The sequence below is a fragment of the Equus caballus genome, chromosome 11, assembly GCF_041296265.1.
Source record: "Equus caballus isolate H_3958 breed thoroughbred chromosome 11, TB-T2T, whole genome shotgun sequence".
Classification (NCBI taxonomy): Eukaryota; Metazoa; Chordata; class Mammalia; order Perissodactyla; family Equidae; genus Equus; species Equus caballus.
The window spans coordinates 46,437,799-46,457,610 of NC_091694.1; the positions used below are offsets into that span (position 1 = coordinate 46,437,799).

At 53.8% G+C, this 19,812-nt stretch overlaps 1 protein-coding gene across 32 annotated transcripts in view; it reads left to right on the forward strand.

The window, feature by feature from the left end:
* The window catches only part of RAP1GAP2 (RAP1 GTPase activating protein 2), a 211,614-nt gene that overhangs the window by 11,919 nt on the left and 179,883 nt on the right, over nt 1-19,812 (forward strand). For 6 of the 32 annotated variants that reach the window (XR_011423421.1, XR_011423426.1, XR_011423432.1 and 3 more), the window contains exon 1: nt 4,138-4,509. The exons of 12 other annotated variants lie outside the window; for them this stretch is intronic. Coding sequence is in view for 8 of the 20 variants with exons in the window: in XM_023653247.2 (XP_023509015.1) it covers nt 19,503-19,687 (185 nt within the window). In the remaining 12 variants the exon portion in view is untranslated. Of the gene's footprint in view, nt 1-3,388; nt 3,544-4,137; nt 4,510-19,212; nt 19,436-19,456; nt 19,688-19,812 lie in introns of those variants that run through there. 14 more of the 32 variants (XM_070227903.1, XM_070227908.1, XM_070227905.1 and 11 more) reach the window with 11 other exon arrangements.

Sequence of the window (19,812 nt, forward strand, 5' to 3'; positions counted from 1 at the left end):
CCAGCCTAGAATACACGGATTGAGTTGAGGCAACTCACTGCCTCCGCTTTCTCCTCTGTGAAATGGGTATGATTATATATTCCCTGCCTTCTATCAGGAAGATCGTGACTCTCAAGTGAAATAATGCCCGCAGAGATTTCTGAGGCCTGGAGATCAGCTGGTTCCTCTTTAAGAAAGAAAGTGGCAGGCAAAGTTGCTGGGCAGCCCTGACTTTGATCTGGGGTGGAGCCAGCCCTGCCTTCCTTGTCTCCTCCTCCCCCACGCCAGACTATCCAGCTGGGATCCTGAGTCTGGGAGAGGGCTGGGAGATGAGGGCTTTTCCTGACCCAGATTCCTGCTCCCAAGCTCCTGCGCACTCTTCTGAACACTGTGGGCAGGTGTGACCAGTGCTAGCAGTCCCGACATGGACATCCTGGGTGTCCCTGCTGCTGCCATCTCCCTCCCCAAGGCTTCTGCTAGACCTGACCCTGGATCTTTCTCCCCGCCTCTCCATCAAACCTTTTTGCACCAGCTTCTAAATTAGCAAGACCCTTGAAGCCAAGGGTGAACAGGTCTCTCCTCCCAGGGGTGGTTGAATGAAAGAGGAATGGAAGTGACGTCATTTGGGGATATACCATGGGCTGGCCCAAAGGGGAACAGCGATGATGCTCTTACTGCAGCTCCCCAAACTGGCCCCAGGATAACGTTTAGAAGTGACAGGAGACTTTACCTCCCCAGATATCTGCCAGGAATCCTATTTAGCTGAGAGCAGGGCATCTGCTCCTTCTTGTCTCATTGATGATTTCAGAAGGTACGGGGCAGGGAGGCAGATGGATGCTCTGGATTTGGTTCTGCCCAAAGAGGAAGAATTAGTTGGATGATGATGTGGAAGTGACAGGAACCCTGGGAAAAGTGACTCAGGCCACCTGGGAACTCTTGGTTTTCAGGGAATGGGTGGTCAGACAGGTGCCCTGGACTCCAGAGGCTGGATCTCAAATCATGTAGAGAAAAGACAGAAAAGCTCCTAGCACTTGAGGCAGGAGTATTGGGAAGGGTGCAAGAATGAAATTGTGAGTGTAGCATTGTGAATTCTTGCAGGGAAAAAGAAAGACTGGTGTGGCTGTTCTGGGAGCACACTAGTGACACATGGACATGAAGGACACATGGTCAGATTAAGTTTCAGGCAAGATGCAGAGCTCTATTGTGTGCCCAGTGCCATCTGACATAAAGCAGCTTCTCTCTCACCTTCTTTCTTTGCCTTTGATGCTCTCGCCACGATCTGACATTATCTTATTTTTCTATTTGTCCATTGCCCTGGCCGCCCTGGAATGTGAGCTCTCCGAGGGCAGGACCTTTTCCATCTTGTTCTCCGCTGTATCCTGAGGTCCTAGCTCAGAGAAGGGGCTCATTAAACTGGCACTGGGTGAATTGCCAATGAACACAATGCAGGCTCAGAACCTGTAGGAAGGCTGGTAGAGGGGTTAGCCCTAAGACTGAGGTGGGCCAGCTACACCTGCCCAAGAGACGGGCAAGGGAAGTAGAGGCGGGTGAGACCACCTCGGGTGGCCTGAGGCTAACAGAGCTGGTCTGTTTGCTGAGTGAAAGAACAAGAATGCTCCTCAGGGTCACAGGAGCAGAGCCGAGTCCATGGAGGAGGGAAGCAATCATAAGACAGTGTGGAGCCATTTGAAATGACTTCAGCTTTCATACTTGGGAAGGCTACCTGACAGGGGACTTGAAAAGGAGGCTGCTATAGCTTTGTGGCTCTATTAATTTTTGTGATAGAATATTAATAGTTTAACTTTTTGAGTGCTTATGTGTCATGTTGTCATTACTTTGCAGGAATAAATTGATTTAATCTTCATAACAATGCTATGATGTAGGTACTATTGTTCTCCCCATTTTTCAGATGACAAAACTGAGGTACAGAGGAAGTGGCAGTGGTCACAGCCACTATGCACACTGCCTTTCAGAGAATAAGGCATACGCTCAAAGGTGGGAGATGGGGAAGGTAATTTTTATCTTTACAAAGAGGAAATAAGTCCACAAACCATAAATAAGTGAACCTAGCATCTGTCCTGATCAAGTTTCAGTCTGCTATTAAAGGCCTGGTTTGGAGGCACTTAGAAAAGGAAGAGGTGGGTGATCAGCAGCAGCAATGAGAACCCATCCTGCTGGGGAAGCTTATTTGCTTTTCTGATTAGTTTTCTAGACTAGAAAGTAGGTTAATGGTGGTGGAGCAGGAGACAGTAGTTCTGAGTTTCAGCAAGAAAATGTTCTTTTCTTCCCATCAAAGCCTTGCAGGTGACACAGAGGAATGTGGGCTGAGGCTGGCACAGCTAATGAGGTTGATGAGTGGGCTGCCATTGGCTGTGTCCTGCTCAACATGTTTATCAGTGACTTGATGAGGAAGGGTGTAGATAGATGCTGGTGACATTGCTGATGGCAAGAACCTGGGCACCATCCCAACAGGTGAGATGGCAGAATTGGGACACAAAGTGCCCTGGAGACTGGAGACCAGGTCTGAGTGTAGTAGGTACACCTTAACAGGGATAAAGGAGAAATCTATTTTGCCCTCTAATCCTGTTTGCATCTGGGCAGCTGTCTGCGGTTCCAATTGACTAGAGGCTTGGGTATAGCCCTATGTTTTAGGTTTTAAGAAAACACTTGCATCTTGGGGCTGCGGGAGCTCAGGCAGGGTCCAGAGCGGGGGAGGGAAGCTCCCGCTGATCTGAGTTTCGGATGTTCTGTCATTCGTTCATTTACTCGGTGGACAGAGATTGAGTACTTTCCTCTGCTGAACACTGCCAGATGTCATGGCTGAGCGGGCTGCGTTTCCGGGTGAGGGACCTTGCTGCTGAAGGGACTCAGACCACGGGCTGGCCACCTCTGCCTTCCTTTCTTCCTTCCATCCTGCTCTGGGTTAGGCCCTGGGGTTACAGTGCCTTGTCTCGTGGGAGAGACAGATATAGACACATGGACAAGAAAATTTCCCAAGACGGTCAGAGTGCTGAAGAAACTAAAACAGGGCTTTGAGATAAAGAGTGACCAGTGGGTGTGTGAGGACTTTGGAAGAGCTGGAGGCCTCTCTGGGAAGGTGACATTTGAGCTGAATCTGGTTTGAGTCCTGAAGGACACAAGGGGGCAGCCATATGGGGAAGCTGCTGGTGAGGGATGTTGAATGGATGGTGGCGGCACAGGAGACGGGGTGGAAGAGTATGCCTGCAGGGGGAACAGCAAGTACAAGGCTCTAGGTATGTTCGAGAAGTGGAAAGTCATTGTGGCCAGAGCAGAGTGAGGCCATGGCCAACAGACAGATGCGAGGCAGATTTCTGAGCAATTAAAGGGAGGGCTTTCTAGCACTTAGAGCTGCCAGAGGATGGCGTGGGCTGCCCCTGAGGGAGTGAGCTTCCCATCACTGACGTGTGCAAGCCATATTCAGAGGCCCGTCTCTGTGGAGGTTACTGAGGAAGAGAAGCATCCCAAAGGCTGCCTGGACGCCATCAACCTCTTCAAGTTCAGGAGCATCCCTGGTTTGGCAGAAGCTGGGAGGATGTCTGTGGAGTGAGTGAACGAAAGCCTCAGGCTGCCTGGTCCAAGGCAGGGGGGCCTTCAGGGGTTCTGGCAGTCCTTGAGGCCTCCCACTTCCAAGTCCAGATAGGACTGTATCCCCTTCTCAGTCCCACCCCGTGCAGAGCTGGAGAGAGCCCCGGACTGTCTTCCTCAATAGACCAGGAACCCGTGGATCTTTCCGCTCCTCCCTTCCACCTCCCCCCCACCCCCGCCCCGGCCCCGGGACCCCATCCTCCAGGAACTCCTATGGACAGGTGGGCTGTTCCCTCCTTCTCTCCCTCGGGTTCCTGGGGCGCGTCTGCTTCATCCCGCGCCTTTGTTCTGAGAACTCCCCCAGGGCAGTCCCGTGGCTACGCGAGCGTCCCAACGGCGGGCCCAGCGCTCAGGACCCGCAGTACCCCCCTTCTCCTGCAACCCCGGCGCCCTCCCCGCCCCTAGGCAGGACCCGCCTGCCTGGTCCCCGCCTTCCCACCCCGTCTCCGGCAGCTGCGCGGCGGCTGCGCTAGGCGGGCCGGGTGGGCACCGCCAGAACCAGGGCGCGGACCCTGGTGGCGGCGTCGCCGGGGGCGGGCGACCGAGGTGGGCGCGGTCCGCAGTGGGCGGTGGCGCTGCAGGACCCCCGCGTTCCCCCGCGCGGCCTGGCGGGCTGCGTGTGCGCGGCCCCGGCGGCTGGGGCGCGCCAGCCAGGTGTGCGGGCGGCTGCGGGCGGGCGGAGGGCGCAGCTTTGTGCGTTCCCAGGCGCCGGCCGGGTGTGCGCGTGTGCGCGCCGCGGTGACGGTGCACGCGACTGGGCGGGCTGCGAGGGAAGCCCGCCGCCGGGGAGGAGGGGGCTCGGGTCCGGATGGAGATGGGTGGACGCCGCCGCTGCGGGAGCACAGGCGGGGTGAGCCGCCGCGACTGACTGTTGACATTCTGTCCACGTCGGGGAGCGAGTCCTGGGTGCCGGCATCACAAAAGGTCAGTGGGTCCCGGGCTGGGTGGTAATTCCATAGTCAGCTTGGACCAGGACGTGAGTCCTGGGTGTGACTGAACGTGGAATTGGGGTGTATGTTGTGAGTATGAATGCGTGTGTTGCAAACAGATATCCAGCCCCTATGGACGCGTGTGAGCTCCGTGCTGCGATTCCACAGAGCAATTCAGTGTAACGGGTTGTGTCTGGGAGGTGGGGTGACTGTCCTCAGAAATCCGCGCGGGTGGGGCATTGCGCACAGCCATCATGTGTCGGAGTGTGTGTGCGCGAGTGAGATGTTGCTGTCAAAGTCTCTGGCTAGAGAAGCTGACGGAGGTGGAGGTCAGAGGTGGGGTGTTTACAGGTGGTGGCAGAAGGAAAAAGCCAGGAACCCGAGGAGGACCCTGTAGCTAGACTGGGTTGGTTTGTTTTCTCCCCCTGAAAGAGCATAAACCCCACCCCGTCCTGACTCCAACCTGTGCCGTTTGCAGGGAGGGGAGCTGCGGTGGTGGGATGCTGGCTGGAGGCCTTCATGGACCCTTGGGGCAAGGCCAGCCTCCAGCCTGATGCACATTTCTAGAGGCCCTGGGTGGGTGTGGGGTGCCAGCCCTGGGTGGGGATCCAGGGCACCTCAGGACTGTGTAGACTCCACTTGGCTTTGGCACAGCCAGGTGCTGTGTGCCTGGACCTGGGAGCTGGTTGGGGGGATGTCCTTCTTTCTCCTCATCTGTTTTCTATAGCTCCCTTTACACTCTTCCTAACAAACCAAAGGGCATTTACATGCAAGTGGGGTTTGGGCTCTGAATGCCGGGATCTGCCTCTGTTGAGTGGCCCCCCTCAGAGCAGCCTCCATAGGGAATAATAGGGTTGTCCTGGGCTGGGTGCCAGGGCTCTCTGGTTCTTTTCATGCTTTGTGACCCTGGGGCCATCCCCTAAACCCCAGGGGTCTCAGTTTCCCATGGAGAGGGGAGAAGGCACACCCCTCCCCTGTTCTTCCTGCTGCTGGGTGAGGAGTAAACAGAAAGCTTGCACTGCTGTCTGGGGCTGGCACGCTGGGAGTGACTCAGGGCATGTGAGGTCCTGAGCAGTGATTTCCCCCAGGAAAGTCCCAGCACATCTTTGCAGCGTGGGCGGGAGTTGGGGGACGCTCTGCCCTCACCGCCAAGCAGGTGTGTTGGGTTTTCTGGTCCAGGTGTGGGGCAGGGTGGGTGTCTGCTAGACCTGGCTGCTCAGGCTTCAAGAAACTACCTTGGGTGCCCCCTCCATCCCAAGATGTTGAGGAATGGGGGGTGGGGCGGGGCATGGGGAATGGAGGCGGGGATTGGAGCTGAAGAGCCACAGAAGTTTCTGCGCAGAGGCAGATGCTAAACTTGGGTAGGGCCAGGGCATGTCGAGCTGGGACTCCCGCTCAGCCTAGAGTGTTGAGTCAGTTTGGTGGCAGGTGGCCTCAGTTCCAGAGAAGACGGCGCTCCTGCTGCAGACACCCTCACGCCCTCCCCTCCATCTTTCCCGTGACCCTGTCTGAATCAAATGTGGCCGAGCCGTCGTGGTTCAGGATGACTTGAACTTTGAGAGAAGGGAGCCTGGCATGTATGGTGGTGGCAGCAGCACAGTGTGGTGGTTCAGCCTAAAGGCTCTCTTGTCGCTCAGACCTGGATTTGAACCCCACCTCCACCACCCACTGGCTGTGTCTCCACCTGCCTTACCCCAAAGCTGGACCTGAGAGGTTTGCTTGGGAAGTGGTCTCAGGGAACAAGGGTGGGGCCCGTGGTATGAGGGAGAGAAAGGGAAAGCAGCACAAGGATGTGTTATTTTTATCATGACCACCGCTCTGTCCTGGGCGGTCTCCCAAGGAGCCCCGTGGAATGCATTTCAGAACTGCCCTTTGGGGAGAGAAACAGGGAGGCATTCATCCGTCAGCTCTGTCCTGTCCATGGACGTTACCTCCCACAAGCTTCCAGGCTGCCCGTGTGTGAGGCCTAAGTGGCTTCCTGTGTGTGTCCCACGCTGCAGCTTCAGAGAAGGCCCCGCTCTGCCCTGGGTGACACTTTGCCATGTGGCACCGTCAGCTGCTGCTTGAAGCCTGCAGGGAACTGGTCATTGCAGAAATGGCTGGAGTAAGAAGTGAGGCTGAGAGGGTTTGAAGTGGCACACTGAGGTGTCCAACACGCTGTGTAACCTCGGGCAAATTAGCTAACTTCTCTGAGCCTCAGTTTCCTTATCTGGGGGTTGTGAGTATTAAATATGATATTTATTAAATTTTTGAACACAGTGATGGGTCCATAGCTCAGACTCCACAAGTGAAGTATGTTTTTTTTTTCTTCTTTTTCCTCCCCGAATCCCCCTGGTACATAGTTGTATATTTTAGTTGTGGGTCCTTCCAGTTGTGGCACGTGGGATGCTGCCTCAACGTGGCCTGCTGAGTGGTGCCATGTCCACGCCCAGGACCCAAACCAGCGAAACCCTGGGCCGCCGAAGCGGAGCACGTGAACTTAACCACTCGGCCATGGGGCCGGCCCCTGAAGTATTTTTGTATATTTGGAAAGACAGCACATTCTAGGTTAGATATTCACTCACTTGAATGGAGGAGGAGGCTGGATTAGGTGACCTCTAAAGACCTCCCTCCTGGTGGTAGAATCTGGGGCTCGAGGGCCAGACGCTTGACCTGCTCAGTTCCCCTGGAGCTGTGGCTCAGTCTCCCAGACCCCCGAATGGTTCTGTTTCGCAGTCTGTGAATTGGGGCCAACACTGCCCTGCTCCTGGGCTGGCTGCTTAGACGTGCCTCTTGCTGGGCTCTGTCCCCAGGAGGACATGGGAGCCTGGCAGTGGGCAGAGGGGGCGAGGGGAGCAGGCAGCTCGGAAGCAGGTGCTTGAAGGAGGAGTGGCAGGAACGTGGATGCTGGCCCTTGGAGCCGGCAGATGGTCGTGGGCACTGGTCTGGGCCGCAGTCAGTGGGGAGGACAGGGCAGGGGGCAGAGGAGGGAGAGAGAAAATGGAGGGCAGGAAGGGAGGGGAAAGCAGGTTGACAAATGGTGGCCAAGAATGATGGAGGAGCCAGGGCTGTGGGTTGAGGTGGGCAGCTTTGGTGCCCCAAGATTAGGGTGTCTGAGGTGGCGGGGACAGGCTGGCCTGTAGGAGAGTGACGGGGTGATGTGAGAGAAGGGGGGCAGTGGTTGAGGGTTAGTTGAGGGGTCTTGGGGCATCAGCTGGGGCAGGCTGTATGTTTCAGGGTATAGCACCTACAAGCCTTCTCAGTCTCCTTTTTCCCAATGTGTCTCCCTGCCCCTCTGGGGCCAGGACCCCCTTTGGCAGGGGAGGTGCTGTCTGCAAACACTTGGGTCCTGTTGTGAGCGGTGATTGGAGAAGGTGCCAACGTGCCTCTGCCGAGGCCTGTTTCCATGGCACCACAGTGGCCCTGTCTCCCTACCCTCTCCCATCTCTGAGCAATGTGCCACCCGCTCAGGGAGAGGTCCTACAGTGGGGAAGGTGGCCAGCCACCTCTTGCTCATGTGCGGGCAGCTCAGGCTGGCAATACAAAGGTCACTGCGTCCATCCCTCTGCCTTCAGTCAAGGTCATACCCAATCTAGGCTGGGGAGGTGTGGCCACCACTGTCTTCATTTATGGCCATTTAAAGACTCCTCTGACCTCTGCAGTTTGAGACTCCTTTTGTTTTTAATAAGTTTAGTAAATAAATAAATAAATAAAATCAGTAATGCCAGCCTATCCATCTCCTCTCCTTTTAAAGAGTGCATCTTTATGGAGCCAGATGATGCTCTCTTCTTGCCTACACCTCTTTCAATGCTGTGCTGCTTCTCTAGTGGGAAGTTCTGCCTCACGTCTGGTCTCAGTCTGCCATGCTGCACTGTTTTTTCCTTTTTTCCCTCTTTTTGCCACAACCCTTCAGTGCTTCCAGATAGTTGTAAGAAGATTCCTCTCCACCTGCTCAAGATGCGAAGTGGCCGTAGGGGCTCTCAAGGCAGGTGGGACACCAAGGCAAGGATTCTGCCCTAGGGAACCCGGCCTGAGACTGAAGCTGTGCTGAGCCCCCAGCCCTGCCCATGCTGGGGTTCTGGGCTGGCAGCTTGCTCTCAGGGCCAGCTGGTATTCCACCCCCTTCCCTAGTTCAGATCCAGCACTGTCAGACTTCTTCTTGGATCGTGCTGGTCATGCTGGCTGGGCCCTGCCAGGTCTGGGTCAGCAGATGGCATCGGGCATGGGCCCCTGGGAGACCCTGCTGATTAGATGACTGGTAGTGAGCAAGAGCTGGAGGGGAGGGACAGGCAGTCAGGCACAGTGAGGTATGTATGCCTGTATGTGTGCGCACATGGTGCACGTGTGTCCCTGGACGGCGTGTTGCTGAACTGCCGTTTCTGCACATCTCTATGCAGTTACCTGGGGGTCCTCTGAGCATGTGCGTGTGTGTGCATTGTTGTGTGCTCTGGCTTGTGTGTGTTCTTTTCTCTGGGTATGTGTGTTGGCCACCCACCAGGCATTCTCCAGGGTCCTCCAAGGTGTGCCTGTCCAGTGGCAGCTGATACTTCACCCCAGCAGGACTTCCTGGCCCCCTGGGACTCCTGAGTCTTCTGCCCTCTCTCCAGGATTCCTGTCCCCATCTCTCCCTCTGCCTTGAGGAAGTTGCTTCTCCCCCACTGGCTGTGTGGGTGGCCACTGCTGTCGGGGCTGGGCCTGGGGAGGGGCAACCGGTCCAATCTCCAGCTCCATCCTTCAGGCTCTGCACAGAGGGTGACGGGCAGGTGAGCCCTGGGTCGAGGAGACGAGTCAGGGATGGCTGCAGGGGGTGGGGGAAGCTGGGCTGTATGTCAGCACGCTTCAGGGAAGTGTGTGCTCCCCCGTGCATTGACCCATCCTCAGTGGCTTGGGCACCAGTGCAGCAGTGGAGGGATCCCCACCCCGGCTGTCCATATTCTCTCTCCTCATCCCCGGTAGCTGTAGCTGGCACAGTTTCCGATGGGGAGCAGAGTGGTTTCTGGGGCTTCAGATATCCTACTGGGGACCGTGGTTGCAGCATAATTCTTGTCACCATAATTGTTTAAATTTCCTGCACTAGGCCCTGGACTGTACACTATACATGTATTAGCTCATTGGCTTCTCAGAACAATCCTATGAGGTGGATTCCCCATCTTATGAAGAAGAGGAGGCTCAGAGAGGCTGAGCCACTTCCAGAAGGTAACACAGCAAGTAAATAGTGGAGCTGAGATGTGACCTAGGTCTGTTCTTGACACTTGCTGCTGTTCCCTCCGCTCTTCACGAGGCTAGGGTCATCTCATCCTTGCAGCCTCCTCTTCAGAAAGGCCGTCCCAGGTCGTCCTCTGGAAACAGGGCTCCCCACCGACGCAGTATCACCCTAGTGTAAATACCTGTGTAAAGTTATCCCCCTTTTATCCTCCACCTCCCCACTCCCCACACTCCCCAGGGCAGGGATTGGTCGGTCTCATTCGCTGAAATGTCCTCAGCACTAGCAGACAGCCTGGAACACAGTAGGATGCAATAAACATTTGATGAATGAATGAATGAATGAATGAATGAATGAATGAATACATGTCTGACTCCAGACCGCAGCTATAAATCCCCACTCTCTACTGTCTCTCACCCAGCAGGGACCGGGTGACAGAGTGGCCGGGAGCACAGGCTCTGGAGCCAGCTCGCTTGGTTCACATTCTGGCTCTGCCCCTGTTCCGATTATCTAATGCTGCATAATGAACCACCCAGAAACTTATGGCCTAAAACAATGGTGATGTTTATTTTGCTCAGGTGTCTGCACTTGGGGCAGGGTTTGGTGGGGATGCTTGTATCTGTCCTGCCGTCATCAGCTGGGGTGGCTCAAAGTTGGGCTGGAATCATCTGAAGGCTCAGTCTCTTACATGTCTGGCATTTGATGCTGGCTGTTGGCTTGAGGTCTCAGTTCTTCGCCACGCAGGCTTCTCCCAGCGCACTCTCTCTGTGCTAGTCTGGGCTTCCCCCTGCAGGGAGGCTGGGTTAAGGGGCAAGAATCCCAAGAAAGAGCCAGGCAGAAACTATTTCACCTTTTCTTACCCAGCCTTAGAAATGATGCAGCATTGCTCCTGCCGTAGTCATGGATCCAAACAGATCCAAGGGGCGCGGGGGGCGGGGGGGGGGGCGGAACGTAGACCCTGCCTCTTAATGGAAGAGTGTTAATGTCACCTGGGAAGAAGAGCATGTGGTACGGGCATGTATTGTGGGGTGATGTGGTCATCTTTGGAAAATACAATCTGCCACAGTCGCTTATCAGGAGTATGACCTTGAGCAAATTACTTAGTCTCTCTGTGCCCCAATTTCCCCATCTGTAAAATGGGACACCAGCAGTATGTACCTCATGGGGTTATTCCTTTAGTAGTGACTACACTTCTGCCCATGGATCCCCTGGCCGTAGGGGAAGCTCTGGTCCAGATTTTCACGGAACTATAGGATCCAGCCCCAATTCCACACCCACTCTCATGTAATACAGGAGGCACCTTGCAGGGCAGAGCCCTTCTGAGGGTGGGGCCAGTGATGGGGAGAGAAGAGGGGACCTTGAGTGGAAATGGCCTTTTCCATCTCAGTTTATTAGATCAATCTAAGTCAGCCCTACTCCCTTCAAAGGGGCAAAGGACAAGGGTTGATGGAGATGCCATGAGGCTGGGGGTCCGAGACAATTCCTCTGGGCCTGGGGATGGGGCAGACCCCACTAGGACCCCATCTTTATCCAGGGAAATTAGGATGAATGAATCATGAACATGCTGTGTTTGAGCTGCAGGCCTTTTTTTTTTTTTTTTGTTAAGTGTCTGAGGGAGCTCCCAGCCTCTCCTCTGTGGCCCCTGCCTGTCTCCACCTGAGTCCCTGTTCATCTGCCAGAAGTATGACTCCCCAGCCCAGATTGCCAGGCCTGCGGGAGGAATCTCAAGGTTTGCGCGTTCTGGCCCTGGTTGGGGCTCCTCCTCAGCTGGGCATCGGCAGGGGGCCCGGGAAGAATCTCAGGGTTGCCCGGGCCCGGTCTGGCAGTATCACACATCTGGCCTTGCCCTCATTTGGGGCCTGCTCTGCCCTGAGACCTCCCAGTAGGAATGGCAGGATGGTTAAAAGCAGGGATTCTGGGTTTGAATTCTGCCGCCACCGCCTACCAGCCTTGTGACCTTGGGCAAGCGCTTTAAACTGTGTGAGGCTCCATTTCCTCACCAGGAAAAAGGACATGGTTGTGGTAAGGATTAGAGGAAATAAAAAGTATGACGCATCTGGTTCCTGGGAGATTCTCAAGAAATGACTGCAGTTATTCTGTACGGATGAGAAAACAGAGGAGGAGGGAGTTAAGTGGCTTCCCCACAGCTACGTTTAATGTCAGAACCAGGGCTGGTGTTCAGACGTCAGGCAGTTGTTGCCTATCTCCTGCAACACAGAGAATTCCCCCATCCCTCCATCCTTTTTGCCAGAGGGCAATATGGCTGCCATCCTAGAAACACCAGCAAGAAGATGCCCCGTCTTCCTCCTTGTACTACCCAAACATGCCTGTAGAGGGTGCTGATGCCCATCCTTGGCCCCGTGCTGGTGAGGGAAGTACCCAGATGAGGCTCTGTGTAGGAGGGGAGGGTTGGGAGGGACCTGGATGGATGGAGGGAGAGCAAAGAGCTGGCTTTGTGATCTCCTTTGGTGAGAATCCCCTTCACATGGCTCCTAGTACCCAAGCCTTGCTACAGATAACTCCAGGACCACCAAAGATACTGGGAGCATTGCAGTGGATTTCATCCAGTGTTTCTCACAGGGTCAGAATCATCTGGGGGGTTTGTTAAAGATGCGGGTTCCCTGGCCCTATCCCAGAATGATGGAATCAGAATTTTATGGTTAACTACCATGCCTGTAGGTCTGTGCCAGGCACTACTCTGAAGGCTTAGTACATATTAACTCATTTACCCCTCCCAACAGCCCTATGAGGTAGGTACTATTAGTCTCCCCATTTTTTTTTTTTTGAGGAAGATTAGTCCTGAGCTAACATCTGCTGCCAATCCTCCTCTTTTTGCTGAGGAAGACTGGCCCTGAGCTGACATCCATGCCCATATTCCTCTACTTTATCTGTGGGATGGCTACCACAGCATGGCTTGCCAAGCAGTGCCATGTCCGCACCCGGGATCTGAACCGGCGAACCCTGGGCCACCAAAACGGAATGTGCACACTTAACCACTGTGCCACTGGGCCGGCCCCCAGTCTCCCCATTTTATAGATGGGGAGTCTCGTCTGAGGCACAGGGAGGTTGAGGAACTTACCCAAGGGCACACTGCTGGCAAGCACTGGGGCTGGGGTTTGAATTCCTGCTGTTCGAGCCCCAGGGGGTTCTCATGCCCAGTGCATTTGAGAACCACTATTTTGTAACCCTTTTGTCTCCTTTTGCTTCCTTTTATTTGCCATTATTTTAAATAGGATTTATTGTGTTTTTAAAAAATGTTACAGAGGAATTGCTTATTTCAGAAAACTTAGAAAATTTAGAAAAACACAGAGAAGAAAAAAATCATGATCCTTAATCTTACCCCCTGAACAGTATGGCCCTGAGCATATTATTTAGCCTCTTTCTTTCCACTTGGAAATTTTCTGTAACTGTCTTCCCATGTCATTACGTATACTTCCACACCCACTTTGTATTGGCTGAAATGTGCTCTGTTGTTGGGAGATGTCATCTTTCTTTACCCCATTGGAGATTTAGGTTGTTCCCAGTATTTCATAGTTATGACCACAATACACTGGAGACCCTCAAAAGTACAACTTGGCACACAGATCTGAATTTTCCCCTTGGGATGGCATGGAATAGGGAATGGAATTGCCAAGTCAAAAGGCATATATGTTAAAAAAAAAAGAAAACCCAAACAACTCTTTTTATTGAAGTATGATTGCATACAGAGAAGAGCAGAGATTTTAAGTGTACAAGTTGATTGATTTCCACAAACTTGACACACTCATGTAAAACCAACACCCAGATCCCAAAACGGGCCACGATCTGTGCTCTGGAAGCCTCCTTGCCTGCATGTAAGGATTCTGATTTATTTTGTCAAATTTACCCCAGCAAAGTTGTATATTGAGCTCCTTTGAGTTTTCTTAAGATTCAAGCACAAACTCATTGCTTAAGAGCAGAGTGGAAGAAGAACCAACTGGATTCAGGCTGTGAAAGAGAGAGACCCTGGTCCTCTCTTTCTGGGGCAAGATGGACTTCCCTTCAGGGTAGAAGAGGTGGTCCCAGGACTGGAATCAGTGGTCAGTTTGAGCTCCAAGTAGCTTATAAGAAAATTTAAAGAAATGAGCCTTTGGAACTGCTGCTGCTGCTTCTTATTGAAGTGCAAACTGTCCATATACTTAACATTTTTCCCTTAAATTATAACATATTCATGGTAAAAAAAAAAATCAGGCAGCACAAAAGAAGATAAAGCGAAAAGTCCCTTCCGCTAGGTTTCTAATTCCAGTCCCATTCTTCAGAGCTAATCAGCCTTGGACCATTGCCTCCTTCCAGAAATTGTCTAGGCGTATATAAGAATTTATTTATTTAAACTAATGGGATCCTACTTTATGACCTGCTCTGTGTCTCTTTTCTTACTTCAGTTTTTAGAATATCTCTATGTAGTAACATAAATTCTGCCTCCTTCTTTTCACTGGCTACATAGTATTCCATTGTATGCTTTTTCTACAATGTAGTTAAATGATGCCCATTTAGGTTATTTCTTGCATTTGCTATTACAAACAATGATAATTAACATCTGCGTGCACAGATCTTGTCAACTTGATGAGTTTACCTGGGGAGTGTTTCTAAAAACAAAATTGTCAGCACAAAGGACATGTGCACTTAAAATTTTGGTAGATATTGCCAAATATCTACACATGAATGGTGGGGGTGCCTGTTTCCTTATATCCTCACACCATTATCAAGGTTCTTTTGGTTAACCTTTACTCTCTGATGGGTAGAAGTGATACCTTATTATTTTAAAATTTCTTAAATTATGGTACATTTTGTAGCTTCTGTAGTCCACAGCCATGTATTGCTAGCAGTTCTCTTGCTAGGCTGGCATTGCTGAACAGATCGGAATAAATTGTGCAATTGTATGTCAGAGCCCTGCTCTTGGAACCCAGTTTTCACAAGCACTCCTCTTGCAATTTTTTTTGTCATTGTCTCGCTTTTCAGAATTTGTGCAATGGCACATCCAGGCTGTCCCTGGAGATAGACTGTGTGGGGAAGTGATCAGTGCTGTAAATCACAACACAGATGTTAGATGTCATTTTATCTCCATCCCAAGGAGTGGATTCATAACTCATGTGGGTTTGCTGGCTCTGAAGGCCACTGCACCCTGTTTTCCTGAAGATCAGAGTGGCTTTCTTTGCCATCATCCTTTGTCCTCACCTGGCTTATGAAGGAAACAGAGGCTAATCTAGCCTCCCCTTTGAAGAAAGTGCAACTGAAGCCCCCAAAGAGTACATGACCTGCTCAAGGTGATTCAGTGGTTCAGTGGGAGAAGGGCCGAGCCCCGTGGGGTCAGTTCTGGTGCCAGCTCATGCTGTCTGGAGCGGGGGAGGATCCATGCTGAGTGATCTGGTGCCTGCTTCTCTAGGGGCATCTGTTTCCTGAGCTTCCTGTAACTGCCTCATCTCCACGCCTGGCAAAGGAGCTTGTCTCATCTTTCAGCTCCCACTGGTGGCTGCGTGGACAGAGCTGCCCAAGCAGAGGAAACCGTGCTGTCTCTCCCTTCCTCCTGCCCCCGAGGGCCTGCAGACTCGATGGAGGGGCTGCTGGCAGGGCGTGGGCTGTCTCCGCCTCTCATCCCAGCCAGCTTTCTCCGTTCCATGTTCCTCTAAAGCCCAGAGAACTAGGTGGGTTCCCCGAAGCTCTGTCCTGGGGTTGGGTCTCTGGCTGAGACTTGCCCCTCAGCTGGACCCAGAACACCCACGGACCTCCACCGGGGAAGCTGGGGCCTTGTGACTTGGTGACCCGAAGTGGGCTCCGTGGAAGGGGCGACAAGTAACCTCAGGAGAGGAGGAGCCTGTCTGGCTAGGAGTTGGGAGGACTTGGGCACATGTTCTTTCCCATGTCATTGTTCTCTCCCAGCTGTTGAGCTGAGCTCTGCTTCCAGGGCCTTAGTTTCCCCATCTGTAAAAAGGGCACTGCACGAATTCTGCATTTCTGTAGGTTCTGTAGTCATTGGGGCTGGTTTGATCTGGTGATTGACGCCTACTGATGCAGATCGTTGTGCAGAGCAGTAGCTGAGAACCTGGGCTCTACCACCATTGAGCTGGGTAAATTTTGTCAAGTTCCTTAACCTCTCTGAGCCTCAATGTCCCCATTTGTAAAGTGGGGATAGCAGTGGTACCATCTCAGAGGTGGTTGTGAGATTGACACAAGCTAAGTGATGAGGTCAGCTCTGGCCCATTGTACACCCACAGGCACAGCCACTGCCCCTGGCTCCCCTGTCCCCATAGCTTGTCCTCATCTCCATTCTGACCACCTGGCAAGCTGAGTCAGCTGAGGTCTGGGAGGAAGCTGTGCTGTGCTTGGTGGGGCAGGAGGGCTGGGCCTGGCTCACAGAGTGCTTCTCTTTTCTCTTGACTCGCAGGCCTTCCTAGAGAGGCTGTGGACCCCTCACTGTCCACTCCCACACAGAAGAGGAGCCCAGGGGTCAGAGCAGGGGCTACAGGAAGCTGAGTGGGGACTGAGGGAGGGGCAGAATCATAGTAGATAATAAGTATAAGAGCCCTGTGCTGAGCGTTTATGTGCATTTATAATCTTGTGAGGTTGGTGGCAGCCACTCCGTACTGCAGAGGAGGAAGCTGAGGCCCCGAGAGGTGGGTAACCTGCTGGAAGTCACACGGCTGCGAAGCTTGGGAGACTGGGCGCTGAGGCTGGAGGAGAGTGAAGGAAGCTCTGGGGTGGCTTTCGCCTCCCTCCAGAGCTTACAGAGTAAATTAAAAGCCATCTGGGGACCTCCCTTCTCTCTCTCCAGGCCCTCACTCTGGGGGCGGGGAGCTGCATGAGTCCTTCTGGACTCTCCAAGGTTCCGGATCTCAGTGGCTTCGAGGAAGTCCAGGATGCTGTGAGTTCTCTGCCCTTTCCTGCTGCTGCAGACAGGCCATTGCTGCTCCTTGACCAGGTGTCTGAGTCCCATGACTCTGTGTCTTCTGTTGCTTCCATGCAAGGGACCAGAACCCCAGGTGGGAGAGTCCAGCCTTAGGGTGGCAGCAGCTGAAATGCTTGAAATGCCCCTCCCTGCCTGGTCCCTGGGCCACCCTGCTGACCTCAGATGCTGGGGCCTGGGTCTGCATCCCTCCTGAGTCTGCAAACACTTGGCTCAGGTGGCCCTCTACCTGAGTGTTTACCTGGGTGTCTTGTGGATTGTGAGGGCCTGCGTTGGAGCAAGTCCCAGCTGTGTCTTCCCCAGAACATGTTGTGGACGACAGGCACACATGGTCACATGTGTGTACAGATAAGAATAGAAAGATGGGTGGCCGGAAGTGCCCACGCTCGGGGTGACTGTAGCCCCACCTCTTTTTCTCTCAGGAAAGCATGTCAAATGATGTGTTCCAGTGATGGGCTTGCCATAAACTCCCTCTAATTGATAAAAAAGTAAATAATTTGTGAAAGGAATTTTGTTGTTAGTAACCCATGTGACAGCTGGGCTGAAGCTGTGAGCGGCATCTGGTTCACCCTGGTGCTCTCGGCGCCCAGTGTGGTGGTAGCCTGGAGTAGGTGTTGGTGTCAGTGCGGGAGCAGGCTGAGCAGCTGAAGGAGTGTTTCTGTCTTCACTCCTTCGCTCATCAAGCCTTTTCTTTTAGTTGGGACTTCCTCAGTGGAGAGAGAGAAACTCAATTCATACTGGCTTTAGGAATAAAGGGATGTATTCCTGGCTCTTATATACCCAGGGCTGGATCTGGCTTCTAACACAGCTGGATCCAGGAGCTCAGATCATGTGCTTAAAACCTCATCTTTGTCGCGTTCCCTGTCTCTGTCCATTCTCTCCCCTGCCTTCCTCTGGGTTGGCTGCATTTTCCTGTGCTCTCCACAGCCTTAGGCTTCCATCCTGTGGTTTAGCAACCCTAGGGAGAAGAGGGGGCAAGTGTTTTGGGAATAAGTCCTATTGGGTGTGCTTAGGTTTCCTGTCACTGCGGCTGGGAGGGTGGATGCCCTGGTTGGCCAGGTGCTTTCCCCAGGGGCCGATGGAGTGCAGACCTGTTTTGTTCAGAGAGAGGCCAAATGGCCACAGGGCAGGCAGGACCCAAGGTGTCCATGACGCCTGTTGAGCATCTCCTGGGTGTGTGGTGGATGTAGTGAAGGTGAGAGGTCTGGTGTGGAGTAGACGTCCAGCGGGAAGCCAGCGGTCTGACACAACCCCAGAGGGTCAACCACATGATCCTTCCTTTCCTAGTGAAGGTAGGGGTGGAGGATGTGGCCTGAACCAGGGACCACCAGGCTCCTCCAGCTGCCTTGGAGGAAAGGATGCCACGCTCTCCACCCCCCAGCCCTGAACTGGGCCAAGACCGTGAAGCTGCTCCTGCAGCCCATCCAGGGTGCTGCCTGAGGCCCTTGGAGTGTTCCCTGCTGTGGAGGAGTGAAGAAAATGGAAATGCCTGCATCCCTTGTCCATGACCTTGGGGTGGCCCTCCAGCACCACAGTGCAGATCTGACTCCTGGAGTGGCAGCAGGCCCCAAACAGGAAGCTGTGGGGAGGCTGGGCCAGCGAGGGAGGCCAGTGGCGGCAACCTCACAGCCTTATTTCCCCTTCTCTGCTGCTTGGGGGTGGGGCGGGGGCCTGGCGCCCTCTCTGTGCCTCCCTACCCTAGTCTACTGTAGTGTATGTGTCACACCCCTCTAAGGGCTGGCATTAGTGAGTGCCTATTGTGTACCTGACATGGTCAGCACCGGTGCATGCAGAGGCGAGGGGTAGCCTTTAGTTCCAGCTGGAAAGACAAACAAACGCACACAAGGTGCCCCCCTCCCACCTCCACCACTGCCCCATGAAGCGGGGCACTGCTGACCTCTGTCTGGACACTCGAGGGGGTCTGAGAAGTACAGATCTGTGCCTGTGCCTGTGTACATATGAATGCACCTTGTAGGCATGTGTGCACGTGTGTGTTGATTGTGTGTGAGCATGTGTGTCTGCATCCATGTGTGAGCATGTGTCTGTGTGGGGAGTTGTATGTGTGTGAGATGTACCTGCAGGTGTCTGTTAATGTCTATATGAGCCTGCACCTGAGTGCGTAGTACCTGTACACTTGTGCGTGTGTGTCTAATGACACGTATGTGAGCATGCGTGTACCTGTGCGTACCTGTGGATCTTGTGCCATGTTTGTGCAGGTGTCATTACATATGCAGGCTGGTTTATCTGGCATGTGCTGAGCTGAGCCATGGTGGAACAGAGAGCAATGGCCCCGTCTCTGGGAGAGCCAGGGAGTGGGTGGGAGGCGCCTCAGTCTGCAGGGCTCCCTGAGCCTTCCAGCCAGGTCTTTCTCTCCCTCCCAGGCACAGCTGTGGGAATCCTCGGGCCTCCTTTGGGTTCCAGGAAGCCAGGGCTGTGTGGGGCCAAGCTGCCAACTTGAGCTGTGGTGCAATCTGCCAGCTGAGCCCTTTCCGGAGCTGCGGGTTCCTCAGGGCGTGGGGAAGCTGCCCTTTGTGACCTCTCCTGCCCTTCTTGGTGCCTCCCGGGGGGCAGGACACACCTCCCAGCCCTGTGGCCTCACCCACAGGAAGCCTGGGCCAGGGGGCAGGCAGTGGGGGAGGTGCCGTACTGAGCGCCCCGCCCTACGCCGGTGGCCCGCTGACCCTGCTGCACCACGGCTCTCCTCTTGCCAATAGCCCCCGGGACATCGCCGGGACCTGGGGACATCGCCGGGACCTGGGGCCCTGCAGCCACAGTCATGTTTGGCAGGAAGCGCAGCGTCTCCTTTGGGGGTTTCGGATGGTGCGTGACAGATGGGAGGGCAGTTGAAGGGATGGGAGCGAAACTAGCCGTAAAGTCTTGTTGAGCAATGTGGCTGGGTGAGGGAACAGAGGGCTCTGGTTGTGCCTGGACCTGGGTCAGGAGCGGGGCACTTTCAGATGCCTGGGCTGGACAGAGATGCAGGATCTTGGCAGGGACATCAGACACTAAGCTTTTCTTCACTGTCCCTCGGTACAATCTTCAAGGGAATCTGGAAGGTTGGAGTTGGAGCCGGTATGAGTGTGACTGTGTGACTGTGGTTGAATGTGTGTGTCTCTGTGTCATGTGTTCCTGTCTATGTGTATGTGTGTCTGTGATGATTGTGAATGTGTGTGCGTGTCTGCGATGGCCAGTCTGTG